Raw genomic sequence first — 25,760 nt, forward strand, 5'->3', positions numbered from 1 at the left:
TCATTTTCTGGAGACAAGCCGGGTTTCATATAAATCATTTCTGGATTGTTTTGAAACAGGAAATTTCTGTCTTACTTCTTCCACTCTATCCAGATCTGAAAATAAAAAGAGACTGTATAATTTCAAACTTTATAGTCATATTTCTAAATAATTGATTAAGACACCAATTTAAGTTACAAAAGAAAGCGTGAGCAAGAGGTTCTCAAGTTCATTTCTTCTCTTTGCATAATCATTATAAAAAGGTGAATGTTTCTCATTCACTCAATAATATATGTTGAACCATCATAATAATCTTCATTTTCCTGAATTAAGGAGAGAGGTGCAACTTTTGCTAGCTTAAATTCTATTTCTTATAGCTTAGAAACTTTAAATGCTACGTAAAATTTTGGAAGCACAACATTTATAACTATTCATGAAATAATGTTCCTTTTTGTTTTAAATGCTGTCACAGACCAGATGCTATACTATACAGTGTTATATTTTCTTAAGGTGTTATTTTGAGTGATAAGGTACGAACATGCGCACAACCGTCTTTCTGCATCTGAAGAAATTCCATGGCGGCATGTTTTTTCTCACTGACGATGAAATGAAAACTTCAATTCAGGAATAGTCTTCCTTGCAGGTGGCTGACTTGAGGGTCTACAAAAACTTGCCCCACACTATGACAAATGTTTGAATAAGCCTGAAATAATGTGGAAAAATAGCTGAAGTTATGTAGAATGGAATAAAACAGTAATTAATAATTTGTAGTGGTTCTTATTTTATTGGCAAATTGTCCTTAATGAAAAAATAGCCCTCATGTATATAGCAAAGCGAATGACCTAATCTGGATGTTGGTGACCTAGTTAATGCTACCTCCTAGATCAGGGGCTATTGATCCACCATCCAAATCCAAAGTTTTCTTATTCATTAGCTGGAGATAACAGTTGTTATAGCCTACATATTTTTCTGACCTTTAAAACCATATTTTTACGAATAAGACAATGCACACCCAAGTAAAAGTGTCTTCATCTTTATATGAAATCCAATCTTCATTAAGAATCAATTCTTTTTCTATAAGTGAGCTCATGTACAGTCCAGAGCATGGAATTGTGCCGATGTATCTAGTTTCCAATAGAGTTTTCTCTAATGTTGTCATAACCTTATCATTTGTTTGCCACACCAGTTGCTTGATGAGCCAGTTTGCTATTGGTTTGAAGAAAATTCTGCCACACAAACACTAACCTATGAGTGAAGGTCTGCTCTAGGGGAGGAGTAAAGTAAAAGTTAACGTGAGTGGTTGAGGCCTTGTAATTTGATCGTTTAACTATCTTGACCTCATTAATGCTATGAACTAAGGGTAAAGGGTAGACTGCCAATCAAAACAAGGAATTTGCTAGAACCAGATGAAGGGCTCACCTTGAGGAGGGAAGAGACAGTAACATTCCATTAACAAAATAAATCACAGTTTTTATATCAATAAGATTCCATGCATTCAGCTGTATACTAGAAACAAAGACGTTTTTGTACTTGTCATGAACTCTTCAACATCAATAAAGGACTCCAGATTTTCTCACCAATAATACCATATACAATTTCCTCTTCAATTCCAGCCTGTACTACCACTTTTCCTAAAGGATCCACCAGTGTGGTGTGACCCCAAGCAATATACCCACAAGCTTCATCGCGAGCCGGTGAAACAGCAGTCACGTATACCTGGTTGTCTACAGCTCGTGCTCTCTGTAGAAGTTCCCAGTGCAGTGGACCAGTAGTCATTGTAAATGCACCAGGATAAATAAGAAAGTCACAACCTAAAAAGGAAGAGTTTTTCAGTTTGTATTAAACCACGTAACAAAAGTGTCAGCATCATTCTATAGTCCTAATGGGTAAATTCCTACTTTTCTCTAATAATTCTAATGAAAATCTTACAGATCATCAATATTCGTTGGAAAAATTCCTACATTCTCTTCAGGGGTTTAAAACTGAGTCAAACATTATTTCCATGTGCTTGTGTCAGACTCCTGTTATCTGTCTTGCCTAACCTCCGTTTGACAATCTTGTTCAATACAAAAGATTAGATTTGCAAGACCTAGGGAGCCCTTAGCTTTCATAACTTCTATGCCTCACTCCTCTCTTCAAAATTAAGCAGCTCTTCCTTTCTCTCCATAAGATAACATAGTAAGAAACTAACAGTCTTGTTGTTTTCTGCTTTAAAATAACAATCAACACCCTTCCCAAATTTCACATAAATATATCTTATCATATGAGCACTACTAAATTCAAAATTAATGGCATTTAAAGCCAAAAAGAAAAGACATGTATTATATAAAGTCATGGAAAGGAACAAATAAGTGATGAATAAATGTAGACGGTCTCTCATATAAACTAAGACCGTCAAAGCAGCATTTTCACTCTCTGATACGTAAGCTGCAACATGGGAGACGCGCGCATAGTTCTTGACCTTGCAAACAGCCTACGCGTATTCAACCTGACAAGCATCATTTGCCGGTCGGAATCTCAGCTGTTAACATGGTGAGACAGTTATGATTGCAATACTGCATTTTTGTATGTAAAAGTTCTAGTTTCATCTTGATGGTCATGTGAACAGTCATAACTCTCGCTATTGGTGTGCAGAAAATTCTAATGGTGTTTATGAAGTCCCTCATTATGATAGGAAGATTGGTGTTTGATGTGCTGTTAGTGCAAGACGAATAATTGGGCCTGGTTTTTTTTAGACAAGAGCAAATGCAGAGAAGTACCAAGATGATATTTTGATGCCATTCTTCCATCAGTTAACAGAAGAAGAAAAATCGCGTGGGTGATTTCAACAAGATTCAGCCCCTGTTCATGCAGCAGAAGATTCCCTTCTTACAATCTCGGAACTGATTGCAGACAGAGTGATCAGTGCTGGTTTATTTCTCCCTCGTTCTCCAGATATAACAGTGTATGATTTTTACTTGTGGGATAAACTGAAAGAAAAAGTGTATCGAACAAATCCTCACACATTGGAGGAAGAAATCATTACAGTGGCAGAATTAACTCATATCGGCTAGAATGTAGTTACCACATACAATGCCTGTACAACCCAGGAAGGACAACACTTCCCGCATCTTTTATAAGGTAAGATTTCATGTAAGGTTGTATACAAACTTAAAGCAGGGCGGCAGCACGACATAAGTTCGGCCGAGGCTGCTGCCATAGCGCAGGGTACAAACACTGTGCGTTCGATCTGAGTTTATATGAGAGACCCTGTATATGTGAAAAGATAGGAACTCGTATTAGAAAATATGCAATGACAGGTCGGTGTAGGAAAAAGGGACCAACAAAATTAACAGACAAGCACAAACATAGTACGACAAATTTTCAAATCTTAATACATTACTGTTCTCACAAATGTGAGCTCCTCATCATTCTCAGTCTTTCTTAAATCCACTTCTCCTCGGCCCCGACAAGCTCATTTCTGCTTCCCAGCATCACCAGGAGTGTGGTCATCCAGGTCTTTAGTCATAATGTGGGAAGTGTAGGATAAGAAAACCATATAAACACAGGAAAGAGGACACCCCGTGGGTGGGGGACGCAGACGAAGAATACACCCACGGTATCCCCTGCCTGTCGTAAGATGCGAGTAAAAGGGGCGACCAAGGGATGAACGAATTAGAACCATGAGACTACTTGTAATTAGTACCAACACGTGGGGAACACCATGGGTCGCTTTTACTTGCACATAGTACCACTATGTTAGGTACAAAATAGGTTTGTGATTAGTAGCAACAGAGTGTGCTTCCGGCTTTTACAGTACCTGTGATTAGTACCACTATATGAGCGACACCATGGGTGAACAACACCATGGTTCTGGCTTACCTATGATTAGTAACCACTCTATGAGGAACACCAAGGGATAATATGAGTCCCTGTGGTTAGTACACTTCTGTGATGATCACCATAGGTCTGTATTACATGTGCGTATTTCATTACCTGTGAGTAGTACCATAATGTGTGGAATACTGTGAGTCTACGCTACTTTTGAGTAGTACAGCAACATGACAGATACCATGGTTCTACTTTCCACCATGATGAGGGGCCAATGACTTGGATTTTGGACCCCCGTTAGACTGCAAGCATCATTGATTCAGTAATATGCTATAGAAGCAGTCCCTTGGTCAATAATACTCTTGTTTTACGTCAGTTTCTGTGAATGTGAGGCATTGCAGGTCGGATCCACTGATTGTTTTAAATTCACTTCCATCCATTCATTCTTCGTCTCCTGGCTCAGTCCGGTGGTATTTGTAGGTGCTCAAATATGACAGCCTCGTGTCGGTAGATTTACTGGCACGTAAAAGAACTCCTGCGGGACTAAATTCCGGAACCTCAGCGTCTCTGGAGACTGTAAAAGTAGTTAGTGGGACATAAAGCAAATAACATTATTATTATTATTATTATTATTATTATTATTATTATTATTATTATTATTATTATTATTATTATTATTATTATTATTATTATTATTATTATTCGTCCTCAGGTTTTGAATTCTGGTCAGTGGAGGGTTTTGGACTTACAATTTTTCATTACATTTCGTCTCATGTCATACCATTAGGGGCCGATGACCTAGATGTTAGGCCCCTTTAAACACCAAGCATCATCACAGGAAAGGGGAAGAGTCAAAAAGATACAGGCAGTAGAGATCAGGAACACCTGACAAACACAGAAGGCATAAAAGGAAACCAAGAGGTCGAAATAGTCGTGGAAAAAGTAAACAAAGGATGAATAAGTTCATGTATGGAAAAATAAGAACATGAAACAAGGAACGCACGATTTCGAAGATAAACGAGAGGTTTGCATGGATTTCATCTGACAAATACGTGTTGACTCGGTGCTTGTGGTGGAGATTATTGTTTAAAGGAAAGTACAACCAGGAATGAGACATATGTAAGCATTTGATAGCTTCTGAGAAGCTGAGTTGTTTTATTTCATGCTGTATGGTTTTTAAAATACTTGTGAAACAGTTAAGAATTTTATTAGAATTTCAAAACCTTAATTGCGGCCAGTATCCAGTATTCGGGAGATAGTAGGTTCGAACCCCACTGTCGGCAGCCCTGAAAATGGTTTTCCGTGGTTTCCCATTTTCACACCAGGCAAATGCTGGGGCTGTACCTTAATTAAGGCCACGGTCGCTTCCTTCCCACTCCTAGCCCTTCCCTGTCCCATCATTGCCATAAGACCTGTGTCGGTGCGACGTAAAGCAACTAGCAAAAAAAAGAATTTCAAAACATCTCATTTAAACACTTACCTATGCCAGCCAGCACCTCCTCACTTTCAACTATCCTATCTGACCTGCCTTGGTCAACTCTTATTCTTCTCTGACCCCAACGGTATTAGGTTCGTGAGCCCTAGGGAGCCTCATTTTCACGCTCTTCATGGCCTTTGTCTTTCTCTGGCCAATACCTTCATTTTTTGAAGTGTTGGACCCCTTCCATTTTTTTACTCTGATTGGTGTTAACAGAGGATGGTTGTATTTCCTCTTAAAATAATAATCACCTCAATTACTGTGTGCAGACATTTTGATTTGACACTACCTAGGCTGCCTGAATTGTCAGTTTCAGTGTTTCATTTTACTCTATATGAGCCGGCAGAGAAACAGATCTCTGTTGGACAATCTTTGCCTGAGTTTTAATTAATTTTGTAGGTGGGATAAACACTAAATGTGTCACCAGAGATCTTTTACATGCCAAGATTGTACAATTCCACCTTTCAGAAACCCTAAGATCTCTGTTAGGTTTGAACCTTCGATACTCTACCAGTGAGCCACCGAGGTGAAAATTCACAAGAGGAAACTGGAGCTAGTAATGGAGATGAGGATGCTATAGAAGATAATGGAGAAGACAAGGAGGGAGGGTGTTCGAAATGAGAGGAAAAGAGAGATGATGGGAGCGACTGAAATATCCACAAAAAATATATATAATGCTGTACGGCGCACTGGACTTTAATCGTAAATAAACGATGTGACTTCCGCTCAGTTGATCTTCAGTTGGATAACAGCATCTTAACAGAGCCAGCATGTACTAATCTCCTTATCCAGCAACTCAAGGATTCCTATCTTTAACATCTTTTTAATGCACACTGGACTTTTTATGAATCTCTGTCATGGAGTTATTTTTTAACATAGTGCTGAACGTCTCTATAATTCTTTTCTCAATATCTCACATGGTATGTATATTTACGAGACCTTATGTGCCTTTACATTGTTTGATTTCTTTAAAATTGCTTTAGGCTGATGATGACCTAATATTAGGTCGAAACTAGTCCCTAATCATTTATATAATTTAAACTCTATGTTTTGTATTGAAAAGGTGGACCTTAATAATGCATTAGTTTAACTCTATTGTAATCACAGTTCAATACGGATCTATCATAATGAAACTTATTTCATTTAATGTGTATATATATATTAAGAGATGAGATGGTCATGCTGTGAAGCGAGAGGATAGAAGCACGGCCAGTAGAGCACAGCACTTCATTGGGGAATGGAGACGATGATGCAGGAGGTCCAAAGAAGAAGTGGCTGAACTGTGTTGCTGAGGACTTTAGACAAAAGGAAATGCCCAGGCAAGAAATACGAGAACAAAATGTCGTGGAAAGCCTTGACAAGAAACAGTCACTTCATATAAAAATGGGAAACGGAGATGCATGTAGTAGAGTTTATTAATATATTTGAATCTGTCTGTTCTTGGATCCTTGTGGTCATCCTTAGTAGCGAACATTTGATTTCCTTTCAATCAATTGTGATGATTTATCTACATACTAGACAAAATACAATAAATAAAGGGCAGCTTATAGGATAGTTCTATTTTTTTATGGCATAACCAATGAAGGAAAAAGTAAGGGAAGAAATAGAAACCCTTAAGAATAGTATATAAGAGATAGTTTCAGCATATCCACTCTTGTTCTTTAATTTGAATGGGCTCCCTAATTAGTGCATACTCAGCCAGTACTGGTGCCAGTTCAGACTGACATCTCCTCTCATATGATACAGTACAGAAGATGATTCTTATGGTTGAGGTAGAGCTAAGAATGTCTGACTCAGTAGACTATATTCTAACCCCTCGAGCTCAGTAATGTACTGAAGCTAACGACATATGCAAAATACAAACATAATTTCTCATGCCATCTCTTAATGTTATCCTCCTGCGACAAATTAATGCTAATTGATTTGAATACATTGATTAAAGACTTATTATTGAATGCAAAAATTACTCAGTAAAAGTTATTCTTATAAAGTAAAATTTAATTTAATTTTGAACTTATGTCAGTATTTGTTAAAATTATGGAACATTATTTCAATATTTGTTTCACGCCCAAGTCTTGGAATTGATACTTCCACTGAGAACGTTGCTCTGAGTTATAAACGCTGGTGATTTGTGTACAACTTCAATGTTTGTCGTCATAACCCATTGCATGCCTCAGCAGCTGCCATTGCAATAAATACATTTTATTGGAAGATGCAAATTGGTTGCTACCAAATGATACTTCCTTCTTGACTGCTTTGGTTTAGTGGTATTTAATGGTGAAAAAAAGAAGAGTGAGAAAAAAAATGACATAACTGTTAAGGGGGCTTACCTTGATTTCTATAGAGTCTGGCCATTTGTTCAAATCTAATATCATAACAAATACCAATACCAATCTTACACCCAAATATACTGAAGGTTGTGAGAGTATTTCCAGCAGTCAATGTATCTGATTCTCTGAAAAGTACCCTGTTAGGTATATCCAAGTCAAAAAGATGAATCTGTAAAGAAGACAGGAAAAAAGTAAGTGTGCCATTAATAATAGAATTAATGTATTATCTTGAGTACAAACAGGATTGACATTCATGATGTGAACACTCTGGACTTCAAGAACTATACTTTGACATGCCAAAAATTACAGGAATCTATTATCGTGTATGCCTTCCTCTAGTTTGGCAAAGTGCAGGAACTCGTTGTGGCATTGATTCCACAAGTAGACTAAACACATGTAGAGAGATGTTGACCAATGCCATGTAGGTAGCTACCCACAGCTCCCTGCTATTGGTAGGTACAGGCTCTTGGGTGCAAATGGACCTCTCTATCCCGTCCCATAAATGCCCAATGGGTTCATATCAGGTGAACTAGGTGGCCACAACAGTTGTTGAAACTCTTCAGAAATGCTTTTTGAACCAGTTCCAGGCAAGTTGGGCCTGATGAAACGGTGCATAATCATGAAGGAATATCCCATCATTGTTGGGGCATGTGAAGTCCATGACAGGCTGCAAGTGGTTACCAAGCAGATCAGTGTAACAGACACCAGTTATTAATGACCTGTTCAGGTAAATCAGTGGAGCCAGCCCATACCAAGCAAACATACTCCACACTATTATGGAACCACCACCATCCTACATATAACACTATCCTCCAACACAATAACACGCAGTTACCTACGCATGGCAGATGCCGCCCACCCTCATCGGAGGGTCTGCCTTACAAGGGCTGCACTCAGCTAGAAATAGCCACACGAAATTATTATTACCACCATTCTGCATGGTGCCTTGTTGACAACTCGGTTTCATGGCTTCATGGGACCTGTGCTGCACCCATATCCTACCATCAGCTTGAAACAACTCACCAGAACAAAGCACATCGCCAGTCCTCCAGGGTCCAATTGCCAGTGTCACATGCCCGGGTGAGACAATGTATTCAGTGTCATCATGTAAACAAGGGCAGTCTAGTGAATCTTCTGCTCCCATATCCCAAAGATGGTAAAAACCTACTGGGTTATGCTTCATGCAATGAATATAAATGTGATTTGAGCCAGTGTGGTTTCTTTGTTACCATAGACAATTCTAGCTAGACACCAATGATTACAGTCATTAAGCATCCATGGCTGGCCACTACAATGTCCATTGTGAATACTAATGCCTTCCATTAGATATTCCCAATATACAAATGACAACTTTGATCAAGGAATGTTAACTGTCCTCACAACTTCAGCAATGCAATGTTCCATCTGTCTGACCCTTACTATCAAGCCCCGTTCGACAACCGATAAGACATCGCCTTGCCATCACCAGTAGAGACAGTGTGTACTCTGAAGCTCGAGATGTCAAACCATAACTGATACAGGTATGGAAACATCCAAGACGTTGTGGTATGGTGATATCTGCTATCCCATGACTTTTGACACAACAGTGTGTAACAAATGGATAAATAAATTATCAAGTTTATGTATTATAGATTAGCCATTAAAAAGTATTGGAAGGTGGAAATCATCTCTTAAAACCAAAGTTGAGTTTAATGCCAACACAGAACTCTACAATGAATTTATAAATTATACCACTTAGCAGTTTCGTCCCTCAAATTGGTATCAGAGGTGTATGACGGCCATGTATAACCCCAGCCCTAAACATTACACTGCCTGCAAATGCATGCACCTCTTGAACATGCTGGTACTTTTCACCATGTACTTAACGTATCCATACCTTATTTTTTCCCTATTTGACTTTACATCGCACCGACACAGACAGATCTTACGGCGACAATGGAATAGGAAAGGGCTAGGACTGGGAAGGAGGCAGCCATGGCCTTAATTAAGGTACAGCCCCAGCATTTGCTGGGTGTGAAAATGGGAAACTACCGAAAAACCATTTTTAGGGCTGCCGACAGTGGGGTTCGAACCCACTATCGCCCGAATGCAAACTCACAGCTGCGCACTCCTAACCACACAGCCAACTCGCCCAGTCCCGTACCCTTTGTTGTCATGTATCTGGCCCAAGTGATATTTTTGTTTCACCTACAAACATGACACTATGCATTCATCCAACCCCCAATTAATATGGTCAATCTCCTCTCAACACAATTAAAAGTCTCTAGTGGAATATGTTTAATCAGTTGAAACAACCTTAATTGGGCACTATACAACCAATTGTGTATAGTTTGTGGAAATACCCAAAACCCAATTGCCCTCAAGAAGTCATCTTGTAATTGTTGAGCAGTCAAAGTTAGTCTCCTCTGTGCTGTTACGCTGATATATCCATCTTGTCGTGGCGTTGTCACCTTCGGTCTGTCGGTCACATCATTGGTCTCATGGTGCCTTCTCCAAATTTTTGACCCCTACGATGCGTGATACTGCTGCTTGTGTATGTCCTCCCTGAATCATTGCCACAATTCTGGCTGGCTCTGTCAAACTGGGAAATATGCATTTCACATGAAACATAAACACTAGCTAAAGCTCGTATTGCACTGTATACACTACTACTTGAATGGCACAGTTCACTCCCACGTTCTCATAGATCAAGTATTGGCTACAAAGTGTGATTTTGATGAGTGTTTAAGATCCATAATACCTTTCCTGCCAATATTTAAGCTATCTTTAACTGAGTCGAAACAGAAAAGAGATGGCTTCAGGTTTTACAAAATATTTAAACTGACAGTCTACCTTTCTATATTTTGTCAGCAATTCACCTGAAGGCCCCCACACGGTACAGGTATTATACAATTTATCACCATCTGATTCTGGTATTGAACCTCCAATTACATATATTTGATTTTCTGCAGCAGAAGCAGACAAAGATTTGCAGGTATATCCACTGGAAATTGGCTCAGCATATTCTGGGAAGTATTCTGGAAATAGCAAAGGTAAATGACATGAAAAAATATATTCTATGATTACAAGAAAATATAAGTTTAAATATCAATATACAATTGAAAACCTTGAAATTATTAATCCACAATTTCCCTTAGCATATATTATTGAAAAGTGTACATTTCTTCTTTTATTCATATTAGGTGTATGGGAATATATATATATATATATATATATATATATATATTTTTTTTTTTTTTACAATTTGCTTTACTTTGCACTGAGACAGATAGGTCTCATGGCGACGATGGGATAGGAAAGGGCTAGGAGTAGGAAGGAAGCAGCCGTGGCCTTAATTAAGGAACAGCTCCAGCATTTGCCTGGTGTGAAAATTGGAAACCACGGAAACCATCTCCAGGGCTGCCGACAGTGGGGTTCGAACCCACTATCTCCTGGATGCAAGCTCACAGCTGCGCGGCCCTAACCGCACGGCCAACTCACCTGGTAATATTAAATCCATGCTATCATCATCATCGGTACCTCTTTGATCCTGAGTAGAAAATCCATGGCAGTTTCATCATCTTTATCTGAAATTTCCTTCTGTGCTTTTGTTTGTCATGCCAGTTTATTTGCATTATTAGTTCTGATTCAGAACAAAATATGTTTAAATACTGAACAATGAAGCATCTATTTATATAAGTACTGTTTTTAATATAATGTAATTGTTTTTACATCCCACTACTTACTTTTGACAGTTTTCAGAGACACCAGGGTGCCAGAATTTTGTTCCACAGGAATTCTTTTACATGCCAGTAAATCTACCGATACCAGGCGAGTTGACTGTGCAGTTCCGGTGTGCAGCTGTGAGCTTGCATCCGGGAGATAGTGGGTTCGAACCTCACTGTCAGCAGCCCTGAAGGTGGTTTTCTGTGGTTTCCCATTTCGTACCAGGCAAATACTGGGGTTGTACCTTAATTAAGGCCATGGCCACTTCTTTCCCCACTCCTAGGCCTTTCCTATCCCATCATCGCCATAAGACCTACCTGTGTCGACACAACAGAAAGAAAATTACAAAAAAAATCTACCACCACGAGGCTAAAGTATTTGAGCACCTTTAAATACCAACCAGACAGAGCCAGGATCGAACCTGCCAAGTTGCGGTCAAAAGGCCAACGCCTCAACTGTCTGAGCCACTCAGCCTGGTAGTATTGAATTTATTCAGTTTTTAGTGACACAGCAGTCTGTTTGCAGTCAAGATGCTAATAATACAACTTTGACATGGAAGTCATATGCTCACAAGAATTACCAACATATTAAAGGATACACAATTGTTGTTTTCAAAGAGAAAGAAGTGGTGGTGATTATTGTTTTAAAAAGTGTGACTAAAGATCTATCTCCTATTACCTCTTAGCAGAAGATTAATAGGAAGAACTCATATGCTTTGAAAAGGTGTCTTCAAAAGAAGAGAACAAGACTTAACTTAGGGAGGTCAGATAGTAGAGATGAAAGTGAGGAGCCTTGCAAAAATAAGTGGAAGCAATGGCAGACACAGCTAGAGGCCTTCTGGTCGCTAACCATTCTCTCAAGTTGAGAGCTCCTGGGGTTTCTAGTTTCAATTGTCTCTGTCAAGAGGCAGTGGGTACCACGGATGTTTTGTTATGCGCTGAACCAGAGGGGATAAAGCAAATAGAAAGAGAGATTAAAAATTAATATTGTAGTTTGTTAATGACCCCCATGGGCATATATTGGTTTTAAAATTATCAAGAATATTCTGAAAGGGGGAAGGAATTGTTATTGACACATCTTGACATGACTATACTATGTTACTTCATAATTAATGGAATGGCAAAAACAAAAAGTAGAGAAAGATAAGAACATGAACACATGAGATAAACACAATGACAGGTCAGTGTTTTAGGAGGAAGTACAACTGGGCAACCATCCTCTATTAATAATCAGAGAGAAAATATCCTCTATTAACACTAATCAGAGAGAAAATATGGAAGGTAGCAGCCAAAGAAAGACAAGGGCCATGAAGGGCGTGAAAATCAAAGACTCCCTAGGATTCACAAAGCTAATACCGTTGTGGTCGGAAAAGAACAAAAGCTGACCAGGTTGGATAGGATAGATGAAAGTGAGGAGCCTGGCACAAGTAAGTGAAAGCAATGCCAGGACTCGGCTAAAGACCCCATCGTCGCCAACCCACGCTCTCGAGTTACGAGTCCCTGGGGCCCATTTTAGTCATCTCTTACAACAGGCAGGGGATACTGTGGGTGTAATTCTACCACCCCCACCCTTAGGGGTAAAATGGTGCTGGTGGTGATTATTGTTTTTGAGGAAGTACAACTGGGCAACCATCCTCTATTAACACTAATTAGAAGGAAAATGGAAGAAGTCAGACTCTTCAAAGAATGAAATTACCAGCTAAAGAAAGGGAAGGGCCATGAGGGACATGAAAAGGATAGACTCCCTAGGCTTCATAAACCTAATACCGTTGGGGTCGGAAAAGAATAACAGTTGACCAAGGGAAGTCAGATAGAAAAGATGAAGGCGAGGAGCCTGGCACGAGTAAGTGACAGTAATGCCAGATTTGTCTGGGGGACCCATGATCACCAAACCACACTCCCAAAATGAAAGCCCCTGGGTTCTCATTCAGTCACCTTTTACAACAGGTGGGGTATTCTGTGGATGTATTCTACCGACCCCACCCACAGGAGGTAATTGAACTTAGGCATATTGAAGTATATCCCCTGCCTGCCATAAGAGGCAACTTAAAGGGACCTAAGAGGCTAACTTGGGAACATGGGTTGGCTATCATAGGGACCTTAGCTGAGTCCTGGCATTGCTTCCACCTACTTGTGCCTGGCTCCTCACTTACATCTATCCTATCCAAACTCCTTTAGTCAACTCTTGTTCTTTTCCAATCATAACATTATTAGGTATCGACTCTCATTTTCACGCCCTTCATGTCTTTCTTTAACCGATACCTTCATTTTTTTGAAGTGTTGTACCCCTTCCATTTTCCCCTCTGTTTAGTGTTTATAGAGGATGGTTGCTGTGTTGTACTTCCTCTTAAAACAATAACCACCACCACCATAAGTTTCAGTTGTCCAGAACATACAAAAGAACTTCGCAATTTATTTTTCAACATAACATATCCTGTTCATGTAAGCAGGAGGTATACCATTTACTACTGTAGCTCAGTTTTAATTAAATTTAGATTTTTATACCTCAACAGAGTGAACATTTCAGAAAACTGCTGTGTGAGGAATTGGAAATATATATTTATTTTGCAAAATGTTGAGACATATGAACTATAAATGGTTTCAAAATTATTGAAAACGCATTTGAGAGGATAGAACGGCTTCTCAGAATTCCAACAAGTTGAAAATCACCTAGGTGGATCGTCAAAAGGCTTATTGGAAGCATCTCAAATTTTAGGCGGCCGAGCATCGTGAGGTGCATTTCACGCTACTGGAGCCCCAGCCGAACATATCTACAGTATTAACCCCGGTGGTGGAAAATGATTTGAAACTCGTAATCCTAAAGATGTATACATTTGTTTTAAATCTTAGAAATGAAATTTCATTCATCACTGATTTGCATTTAGAACTGTCGCCCAGGTGGCAGATTCCCTATCAGTTGTTTATATAGTCTTTTCTTAAATGATTTTAAAGAACTTGGAAAATTAAAACTCATACTGTGTAGATATTTCAACAATACCCACCACGCTGTACGTCAATACTTACGATCATGACTTCGTACAGGCCTATTCCTAATTTTTATATCAGAAGCCATATTTTCGAAAGTCTGTACCCACAGCTTAATAGCACTGCAGCTGAAAACTCTTGTTAGTTTAATCTACACTGCTGGCCATTCAAATTGCTACATCAGGAAGGTAATCAGAGAGCAGAATTATACTTATTGTATTGATTGAATTTACATGTACACTCATGTTCATAAAAACTAGAACACCTTGAAACACTAGAGATAGGAAGTTCATATTCACAGGACATGTGCATTAGTATGTTCTGAAAAAATTATTAGCATTTGAACCATATCGGCTCTCAGGTTCAAGGTTCACATCGATACCTCAGTGCACCACCACTGATTGGTGAAATGTACCTGCGGCTCTCGTTGTCACTATAAACCGAAGGTAATGGATCGGTGTGACTTCAGCAGACATGCAGGATGCCTCGCAGATGTATGCAAGAACCATGCCATCAAATGAGTGAGTTTGAAAGAGGGCGCATTATTGGCATGAGAGAACGTGATGCATCCATCTAGGAAACTGCTGCTCGTGTGGGACAAAGTGTGTTGGCAGTGCAACGGGTGTGTACAGAATGGTTCATAGAAGGCTGCAGAACACGACGAGATGGATCTGGTCGCACCACCCAGACCCCCCACCCCGAGAAAATCAACACGTCATCCGAATGGCATTACAGGACAGATCTGCGTCCTCGGCTCTGGCGTAACAGTGGAACAGTGTAACACATTGTAGACTATCAGGAGTGACAGTCTGTCACCGTTTATTACGGTCTGGGTTACGGGCGCGTCGTTCACTTCTCGACGTACCTTTGACTAATGTGCATAAACATGCTAGACTGCAATGGTGCATGGTACTATATCACTGGGGGGAGGGATGGCAGCAGACAGTGTTTTCGGACGAATCCAGGTTCTGTTTGTTTGAAAATGATGGCCACATTTTGGTTCGCCGCAGACAGGGCGAGAGGTATCACATTGACTGCATTTGCACAAATTACCAGCTAAACTCAAGGCCTTATGGTGTGGGGTACTATTGGGTACAACCACAAATCACAGTTAGTGTGTGTCCAGGGCACTGTGACCAGTTTGACCTATGTGAATGACATCCTGCGGCCCATAGCCGTACCCTTTCTGCACGACACCCCAGACGCTATATTTTAGCAGGACAATGCATGACCACATGTTGCTGCACGAACATGTGCCTTCTTGTTGTCACAGGATGTCACACTGTAGCTCTGCCCCGCCCAATCACCAGACTTGTTGCCAATCGAAAATGTGTGGAATATGGTGAAACGACGGGTGCGGCGCTGTGACCCAATGGCAACCACCAAAGATGAACTGTGAAACCAGCTGAATGCAGCATGGATGGCTATACCCCAGGATACCATTCGCACCTTATACATGTCGATGCCATCAGACATGGAACAAATTATCAGTGCCCATGGAGGACCCAGTGCCTACTAGGCAACAGGACACATGCTGAACCTAGGTGACTGAAATGCTGGTCGTTTCTGCAGAACATACTAATGAACATGTCCTGTGAATATGAACTTCATATCTCTAGTCCTTCAAGGTCTTCTGTTTTTTTTTTTAACATGAGTGTAATTTTGAGGTACAGATTGTGTACAAATTAGTACCCAGAGCTGCCATCTCTGGCAGCAATAACAGATGTAATCTGGCTGGCCATCGAGTCGAACTGAGCTTGAATGACAGAACGGATACTTCATTCCATGCAGCTTCAGCTGTATGCCAGAGTTCATCAGACGTAGTGGCTGGTGAGTGGTGGCATGCCAGTTTGTCTGCACCCCATGACCAGATGTTCTCAGTGGGTGACAGATCTCAAGAACATGCTTGCCAGGGCAACAGCTGAACACCCCGAAGGTCAGGACAGCACGGTAACATGAGGTCGTGCATTGTCCTGTTGAAATGTTGCGTCACAGAGGCTTCGAAGATAGGACACAGTCACAGGCCTTAACACGTCAGGAATTTAACGACGGCTGACCAAATATGATGGTGACGAATGCAAGCTAGCAACTTTCATTCTCCTTGGTGGCTCCACACATGGATACGTCAATCATGATGGTGTACGCATTACCAGGATTCATCGGAAAGACAACATGACCCCACTCCTGTGTCCATGGTTAGAGCTCTTAGCGGATATACAAAATGTTATCCGCATCCATGAATGGTTATCCGCAGATATTGTAAATATTTAACTGTATGACATCCAAGGTATTGAAATGGATAGGTAGGCCTATGTTAACACAGTACAACAGGCCTGATACCTACCACCAGACAGTCACAGGTTTATGCAGAATTTTCTCTTGCCACAACTACCAATGTACTGAGCGGTTCATTTCCGGAGCCTTTGTTCTTTCCTTCCCCTAATTGCAGACAGGAGCCAGTTAGACTTGGGTTAGATTTACAGCTTAATGGTCTCAAGGCTCTTTATACATCACCATTCTCCCATACCAACATCAAGGGTCACCTAACCACAAGCAAAAATAGGGGTATACCTGAGTGAAAATCGATAAACTTCATGCTGGGCTGAGTGACTTAGTTGGTTGAGGCGCTGGCCTTCTGACCCCAACTTGGCAAGTTCGATCCTGGCTAAGTCCGATGGTACTTAAAGGTGCTCAAATACGTCAGCCTCATGTCAGTAGATTTACTGGCACGTAAGAACTCCTGTGGGACTAAATTCTGCCAAATGAAAACCATAAAAGTAGTTAGGACGTAAAAACCAATAAGATTATTGTAATAAACTTCGTTATTTATAAATTATCTGCACTGCCGTGCGGTTTGCATCCGCCAAGTCATTAACTTTGCAGGACTCTATCCATGGTCGTCATTCCGCACACCACTGCAGGCGCGTCTCTCTTTGCTGCGGCATCAAAGGAAGGGAAGCCGCAACAATAGTCACCCTGCCGATAGTCAATGGTGTTCCAATAATTAATGAAGAAAAGGTTCCACCTAATCGATACTTTCTCTTTTATTTAGCCTTAGGCTATTTAAAAAGACATTAAAAAATAATCACAGAACATGTTTCGAATGCATTGCATTCATCATCAGCTGTTTACAAATGGTGTTGTCGCACTGTCGGTGCGGACACGTCCTGCAAGAGCCAGGTTCCTGACTCAGGGTTCGTGACGATCCCCGCAAGATCGCGCGGACAACATGTCTGTCCTCTGAGGCGTTACTGTTAAGGGGCTGCTGAGACCCTGCATGATGTTCTGTATCTCCCTACAGGACTCATCGATTCTATATTCGCAGGACAGTCATGGGACCCAGACCAACACGAGCAGCAATATGGCGGAACGATGAACCGTAGTCTTCGTAGGGCACAATCCTGCTGAGATCAAATTCCAACATGTGCTGGTAAGTGTTCCTCTTTCTTTCTTGAGGCATAAGACGAGCTTTACACAAACAAACAACGCTCGAACACGACTTCCGACTGAGAAACACTTTTTTTTTTTAACAAAGTTTTTCCCTTTGAAGGCAATGCTTTTTCTCTGTCCAAGAGATTCAGGCGGGTTGACGTAAAGGGTTTAGGAGTAGAGAAAGGGATTTGTGGAAATAGAGAGATGGAAGGGGTTTGGCCTATTGATTAATCGTATTTTGTCTTTTAATCTTGTATTCTGTATTTTTTATTTTATGTGCAACACTTATTTTTATACAGACTCTAGATGGCATTAGTCCTTCCTGCTCTGTGCGCATGCCCTGAAATGCTAACCATTTTCATGCTGTACCTTCAAAGTACAAAAAGGCGCACAACAATATCACATATTCGAAGATATGTAAAAAATGTTAGAAACTAAATAACTACATTACAAAATAAAACACAAACAAATTAGTGCATAACCATCAACTCTCAATAACAAACACCTTATTATGAACCCAATAGCAACATTTGTGACAGCAAAACAATACATATGAAGCTGGAAATACGATAATTACGGCACAATGATTCCTGTCGTGTCGTAGGTGGCTAGCGTCTTAGCAGCATGATGCAGAAACTTTCCATTTACAGATTTATGCTGGATTTCACAAGCGATCGAGAGATCTAGTCAGCCGTGCATTATAGGGGACATGTTGAAAGCGCTCTCTATATCACCTATCCTATTAATACCGTCACCATGGTTGCAAGTGAGAAGTGATGACTGCTGGTGTTAATGTTGGGCAGCGAATAGTTATGCAATTTAAAAATCAAGCAGTGTTCAGTATCGTCTGCTACTGGTTATCTGCCAGAAGCAACCATGCCAGATGCAACCACGCTGATATCGTGCCGCATGCGACCAATCTTTCAGTCAGTGTCACCGACGATCTGTATTTAGGGAATCGCCAAAGTGGCAGAATGCCTATCGGTTGTTTACCTAGTTTTTTTTTTTTTTTTAATTATTTCAGAGAATTTGGAAATTAATGTATTTATTTGATAGTACGAGCCCAATGACGTTCCTTCAGGACATATGGGATTTAAACTTTAAATGCACCAAACAAAAAATAATAATAATAGTAACAGTAATAACAAGAAAACTAATAAGCAGAACATGATTTAAAATTATTACCAGAAATAAAATCATAATAATATAGGCTATACATCAGCCATAGAAAAATACTGAACAAGTTAGAAAAAGAAGACAAAAAACAGAAACTTATGAGTGGGTACCTAGCATTCCAGCAAAAATGAATTTAATAATGATTATGATTTAGTAAAAAATAGCCTTTATTTTTGCTTATTGAACAGTCTAGCACCAGCAAATAAATCTACGTCCCCCCCCGACATACATAGGTCTTGGGACAGGAAAGGCCTAGGATTGGGAAAGAAGCGGCCATGGTCTTAATTAAGGTACAGCCCCTGCATTTGCCTGGTGTGAAAATGGGAAACCATGGAAAACCATCTTCAGGGCTACTGACAGTGTGGTTCGAACCCACTATCTCCCAGATCCAAGCTCACAGCTGCGCGACCCTAACCGCATGGCCAACTCGCCCGGTAGCAAATAAATCAACTTGTGCACTACTTGAATTATAAACCGATAATGTTTTAACTACAGTAGTGGTGAATTGGAGTGATGAATGCTACTAGAACTTGGGATGTGAAATCGTACTTGCTGTAGTGATGTTACTTGTGGTACATGAAAAGGAATGAAAGAAAGTAATTCTTGACAGTCAATTTTTCCATTCAAAATTTTCGTCAATATCTGTAACAAAATTAATGTTCTCCTGTTTTTCAAAGACATGAAATTGAATAAATATCTTAAATACTGGGTTAGAATGTCAAATGGACAAAATACATTGAAAGTTTTATGATAGAGCCTAAATATCTTAGAAATTTATTTTGTACTGTCTCAGTGTGATGTTTGGTCCTTATAAAGGGGGTCCCAGATTACCGATGGATATTCTAACTTGCTTCGTACTAAACTTATCTACTACTTAACAATTACTTCCGGTTGAGTAGCCTAAATAATTTGGAATTTCTAATAATAAAACCAAGCATCTTGTTAGATAGACTCATTATTCTTGCAATATGGATATCAAAGTTAATTTGCTGTCGAAAATAATTCCTAAATCATTAATAGACATTACAATTTCAAGTGTTGTTTCACCAATATAATATGTCAGATTTATATATTCCTTTGTCCAGGTAAATACCATAACTTTACATTTCTTAACATTTAGGAATAATTTATTAATATTTATTAATATCCTGTTGCAAATCATTCATGTCACTGCATTTATATATGGCCTTATATAACTTTACGTCATCAGCAAACAACAAACAATCAGAGGAATGAATCATTTCAGGCAAATCATTAGCCATAATGAGAAATAGAAGAGGCCCAAGATTGGACCCTTGTGGCACACCAGAAGAACTAACAAAATTATGTGAAATTTCACTTTTGAAACAAACAGACTGTTGCCTAAATTTTAAATAGGAACTTAATAGTTGAAGTAATGGTTTTGAGAGTCCAAACTGATGTAACTTTGTCAAAAGAATTTTATGGTCCACCTTATCAAAGGCCTTCTCTAGATCCATGTATATTACATTGGTTCTTGTTACGTGGTTACCATGGTTTACAGAGGTTAAAGAAGGTGCGGGCATGAATGGGTGGATATAAAACAATCAGAAGATAAATTTTAAACTTTAAAATTAGAGCTATATTTCTTTCTCCTTTTCTTTTTGGGTTTCTTTTCAGGTGTTAAATTTTAACAAAACAGTTCTCTAAGCAAAAAACAAGATTTCAGGTAAAAACAATGAGATATAGAAGTAATATAGTCAATGACACGAGCACCTTTGCTCCAGGAAATTATCTAGGAGACTACTCTCCAAACATTATACCATTCCGGCCTTCCAAAGGCACCATTCAACCGTTACATTAACACCTTTACATTAATAGGAAGAGTGTTATTGCTCTATCGATTTACACTTAGGAATCTATTTTCAAAATTTTCCACGCCTATCAAAGGCACAACCTACTTTTTACAAAATCAAACAGTATGCACTGTCTAAAATGCTCAACAGTCTCATATCTTTACCATGAAAGGAATAAAATAGAGTTTAACGGAGGTATCGAGCACCCATTCTACAAGGCCTTCACTAAAAACAAAGGTTAAATTACTGGCCCAAAAGCCAAAATGGAAAGGAGGCGAACCCTTGCACTCTTAGAAATTTACATTACATGCATACAACCCTATTTGGGCTTATGACCCGACGTTAACAGAGGCTAAGCCTATACTACTGAGGTGACTAGATGGAGAAAAATATTTCAGTTATAGAAATTACAAGATAGATTTTAAAGGTAACAAAATCATAGTCACCTCAAGATCAAGTTGAGAGGGCGAGTTCTTTCGACTTCTTTGAAATTTACATTTTAGAAAATAAGGTTACTTTACTAATAAGTTGAAACCTTCCCCTCGAGCTAGCTTTCAAAGACTATCACATAATTAAGCTTGAACTACCATTACCTTGAGCTGGTGGACCTCTTGAAGATGGGCAAGGCACCCCTACCTCTTTATAAACACGCACTGTACACTGGAGTGATCAATAAGACAACCTGGTCTGAAAATGTGCCAGCTCTTATACCCAAGGAGAAAGTTCCAGAAAACTCTGGGCTAAGGCCTGACACACCCCCTATTATTATTGGATAATCAAATATCTTAAGTACGGCCAGTATCCAGTATTCGGGAGATAGTAGGTTCGAACCCCACTGTCGGCAGCCCTGAAGATGGTTTTCCGTGGTTTCCCATTTTCACACCAGGCAAATGCTGGGGCTGTACCTTAATTAAGGCCGCGGCCGCTTCCTTCCCAGTCCTAGCCCTTTCCTGTCCCATCGTCACCATAAGACATATCTGTGTCGGTGTGACGTAAAGCCATTAGCAAAAAAAAGATAATCAAATAATTACCAGAAAATTTTGATTGGTAGAAAACTAAATGTACAAAATTTGTCATTGGCCAACGTCTCAAGTCGGCGGGAAGAGACAGATGTTTTAATAACTTTTGAACACTGAAAACAAAGTATAATCAATTAAGTTTAGGAAACCTTAACATACAAAATTACCCTACAATTTGAATAGTTCATCTTCACACCAGAGGGCATAACATAAGTTTATAGTGGCGACATCTGTTGAGAAATATCCAAACTTCTTGCGCTAGTTGTTGCGAGTTTTAGCTTTTAGATGCAATTCTCCAAGGAGCTTTTTTTAAATGTACGGGGCGGGTGTACCTCCGGTACACTTCTATTTGTGCCTGATGCATTGTACATCTTTTGAGTAAAAACCAGCATGTTAGTATAATAATGTTACTGGCTTTATGTCCCACTAACTACTTTTATGGTTTTCAGAGACGCTGAGGTGCCGGAATTTAGTCCCGCAAGAGTTCTTTTAGGTGCCAGTAAATCTACCAACACGAGCCTGACATATTTGAGCACTTTCAAATACCACCGGACTGAACCAGGATAGAACCTTCCAAGTTGGGGTCAGAAGGCCAGCGCCTCAACCACCTGAGCCACTCAGCCTGGCTGCAAGTTAGAAATGAATGACAGATCTGCTGGGCATAAAGCCATGCTGACATTATGATAGCTCTACCTGAATATGGTCGTAAATCCTAGAATACAGTATATGCTCATATTCCTTTGCTATAGCCTTAATTATTGAAACAGGGTGATAGTTTGCTATCATCTCTGAGTTCCCTCCCTTTAGAATTGGAGTAATTTTTGCCATTTTCTCTTTTCCGGGAAGCAGGATGTCTTTAAAGAAAGATAGAACACGAAAGTAAATTGAGCAACGAGTATGTCAACACAGCCCTTGATTATGTATGGACCGGGCGAGTTGGCCGTGCGGTTACGGGCGCGCGGCTGTGAGCTTGCATTCGGGAAATAGTTGGTTCGAATCCCACTGTCGGAAGCCCTGAAGATGGTTTTCCGTGGTTTCCCATTTTCACACCAGACAAATGCTGGGGCTGTACCTTAATTAACGCCACGGCCGCTTCCTTCCCATTCCTAAGCCTTTCCTGTCCCATCATCGCCATAAGACCTATCTGTGTCGGCGCAACGTAAAACAACTAGCAAAATGTAGATACATTTGCAATACTAGTAAGCCTAGCCTCCTTAATGAACTTACAATTATTTGCCATCAAGGAACAACTTGCAAAAAAGAAACAGGGGTATCTTGTACCTAACCTACTGGGCCTTAGCAGAAAATAACAGGTTAAGTAAATGGCCCGAAACACCAAATTGAATGGAGGCGTGTACTTGCACTCCTAAATATGCATTCTTAAAACCTAAAAGGCACTAGGCCGATGAAACTGGGGCTATTCCCAAACTATGGGGATGACTCGTATAAGAATAATTTAATACATTACGGAAAAGAAGAAAACCAGTTACAAAACGTAGTCCCCTCAAACCAATATGAAGGGGAGCTCGAGAAGGTAAATCACTCTCTATCCCCGAATTACAGTTACAGATTTTGTGAAATTTTCACATTAGTCGACAGAATTTACATTTTAGAGAAGTTGGCTACATATTAAAGTTTCAGACCTATCCCTCGGGTTAAACTGCGGAGCTAGCAATAAATAAAGATGTTAAACGGCCATTACCTTGCTGAAGAACAGCTGCCTGCAGAAAGAGGCACCTCCCGCCTCCTGCTTCACATACATACACTTAGTTAGATCTTGATCAAATGGCCAAGAGACGTGAAAATCCGCAGTTTATAAACCCTCGGGGAAGTTTCGAGACCTTTCATGAATAATCAAGCCACACCCTCTCAATTTTATTGGACCATACAAAATTTACACTCAAAGTCGAAGAAGAAATCCAGGATTGGTCGGAAATTAATTACAAAAATTAGCTATTGGCTGGATTCAAAACTGGCGGATAGAAAAGGAAAATATTGCCAACCCACAAATGAATGAACGAAATTTAGTAAAGAAAAAACTTATGAATACAAAATTTCTTCGAAAGAAAGTTCTTGTATTTCGCACCAAGGTGCATGATCATAGTTTTTGTAGTGACATCTGTTGTACAAAGTCCAAACTTCTTGTTAAATGGTAACCAAAACACGTCAAAATTCACACAGTCCTGGAGACTTCACAATCACAAAATTAAGGTAGTGACATCTTCTGAGTAAGAGTTTAAGGAGGTCTAGTTCCAAGTTCACTGTTCCTCCAGTATAGGAGGTTTTATTGGCGCAAGATTTAAATGTGCGGCGTAGAGGTGTACCTACCGGTATTATTATTATTATTATTATTATTATTATTATTATTATTATTATTATTATTATTATTATTATTATTATTATTATTATTATTATTATTATTATTATTATTATTATTATTATTCACAAGCGTAATATCGTTAAATTTTAACTGAACTTATGTTATTGTTGTATTGTACATTTAGGACTTCGACCTTAAAACATCTTTTGCATTATTTATGACCCATCTATGTTTTCTCTTGGGGAGGAATATCTCTATTTATGGCATTCCAAACTATACAGTACACTGATTTAGTTTTCAACGACGAGTTCTTGAGTTGGTTTTAGATATTACCTCTAGCCGAGTGCAGCCCTTTAATTTAGAATCCTCCGTGGCTCACCACTGGGTTCCATAGTTCAAATCCCGGTCACTCCATGTGAGATTTGTGCTGGACGAAACAGGCATTCTCTGTCGTCTTTCATTTCAGAAATGCTCTCTATTATCATTCCGTTTCATCTATCAGTCATTAATCATTGCCCTCACAGGAGTGAGACCGGCCTCGGCATCTGGCACAATTCCTATCCTCACCGCTAGATGGGGCCTCATTCATTCCATTTCTGACTCGTTCAAATGACTGGAAACAGGCTGTGGACTTTCATTTCCACGTTTCTTCGAAAGTTGACGTTTGTTGCATGCCGCCTTCATGGTATGAATTAATTTCGTGTGGCTATTTCTAGCCGAGTGCAGTCTTTATAAGGCAGACCCTCGGATGAGGGTGGGCGGCATCTGCCATGTGTAGGTTACTGCGTGTTATTGTGGTGGAGGATAGTGTGATGTGTGAGTTGCAGGGATGTTGGGGACAGCACAGGCCCCGGGCCATTGGAATTAACCAATGAAGTTTAAAACTCCGACCCGGCCGGGAATCGAACCCGGGACCCTCTGAGCCGAATGCCAGTACGCTGACCATTCAGACGAGTCGGACGCCTTCATGGTGTAGGAGTGTTAATGGCCAGCAATGTACACTGACTGAGCAAATGTCATAGGATAGCGGAGCACTGATGCGCAGGTGTGTTGTCTGCGCACCACACGCCCCCTGTGCCAGCGGCAGTTGTATAGGAGACCTTGTGAGCAGTGGCTGTGCATGTTATAGGTGTAACATGGAACGTCGTCGTGAGCTGACATCGTTCGAACGGGGTATGGTGGTCGGTGCCCGACGGATGGGAAGTGCGATTTCGGAAGTGGTGCGGGAATTCGGCTTCACAAGATCAACGGTGTCCAGGGTGTATCGTGAATGGTTGAATGCGGATGTCACCGTCCACAACAGACGAACGACCGGCCGTCCAGCCACCCTCGATGTCCGTGACCGGCGACATCTGAGACTGATTGTCAATAGTGACAGACGGGCAACCGTGCAACAAATCACGTCTCATTTCAACACAGGCCGTGCTAGACACGTCTCCCAGTGAACAATCCGTAGGAACATGGGTTCTATGGGGTATGGGAGCCGGCGCCTCACACGGGTGCCACTGTTAACCTAACGTCATCGGGCACAACGACGCGCATTTGTCGCCAGTCACCAGTGATGGACACTGGAACAATGGCGTAACGTGATATGGTCGGACGAATCATGATTTCAACTGCACCATGCCGAAGGAAGGCACCGTGTATGGCGCAGACCACATGAAACGATGGATCCCGCCTGCCTCGAAGGTGTGGTCCAGGGCGCTGGTGTCTC

The 25,760-nt window shown here is 40.3% G+C and overlaps 1 protein-coding gene across 1 annotated transcript in view; it reads right to left on the reverse strand.

Annotated features, from left to right (window-relative positions):
* The window catches only part of LOC136885649 (omega-amidase NIT2-like), a 48,665-nt gene continuing 22,905 nt past the window's right edge, over positions 1 to 25,760 (reverse strand). Inside the window, exons 4-7 of the mRNA XM_068229899.1 lie at positions 10,429 to 10,613; positions 7,597 to 7,765; positions 1,557 to 1,790; positions 1 to 95 (exon numbers count right to left, since the gene is read on the reverse strand). Of these exons, the coding sequence (XP_068086000.1) occupies positions 1 to 95; positions 1,557 to 1,790; positions 7,597 to 7,765; positions 10,429 to 10,613 (683 nt within the window). The remainder of the gene's footprint in view (positions 96 to 1,556; positions 1,791 to 7,596; positions 7,766 to 10,428; positions 10,614 to 25,760) is intronic.

This window comes from Anabrus simplex, chromosome 1 (assembly GCF_040414725.1).
Source record: "Anabrus simplex isolate iqAnaSimp1 chromosome 1, ASM4041472v1, whole genome shotgun sequence".
Taxonomy (NCBI): domain Eukaryota; kingdom Metazoa; phylum Arthropoda; class Insecta; order Orthoptera; family Tettigoniidae; genus Anabrus; species Anabrus simplex.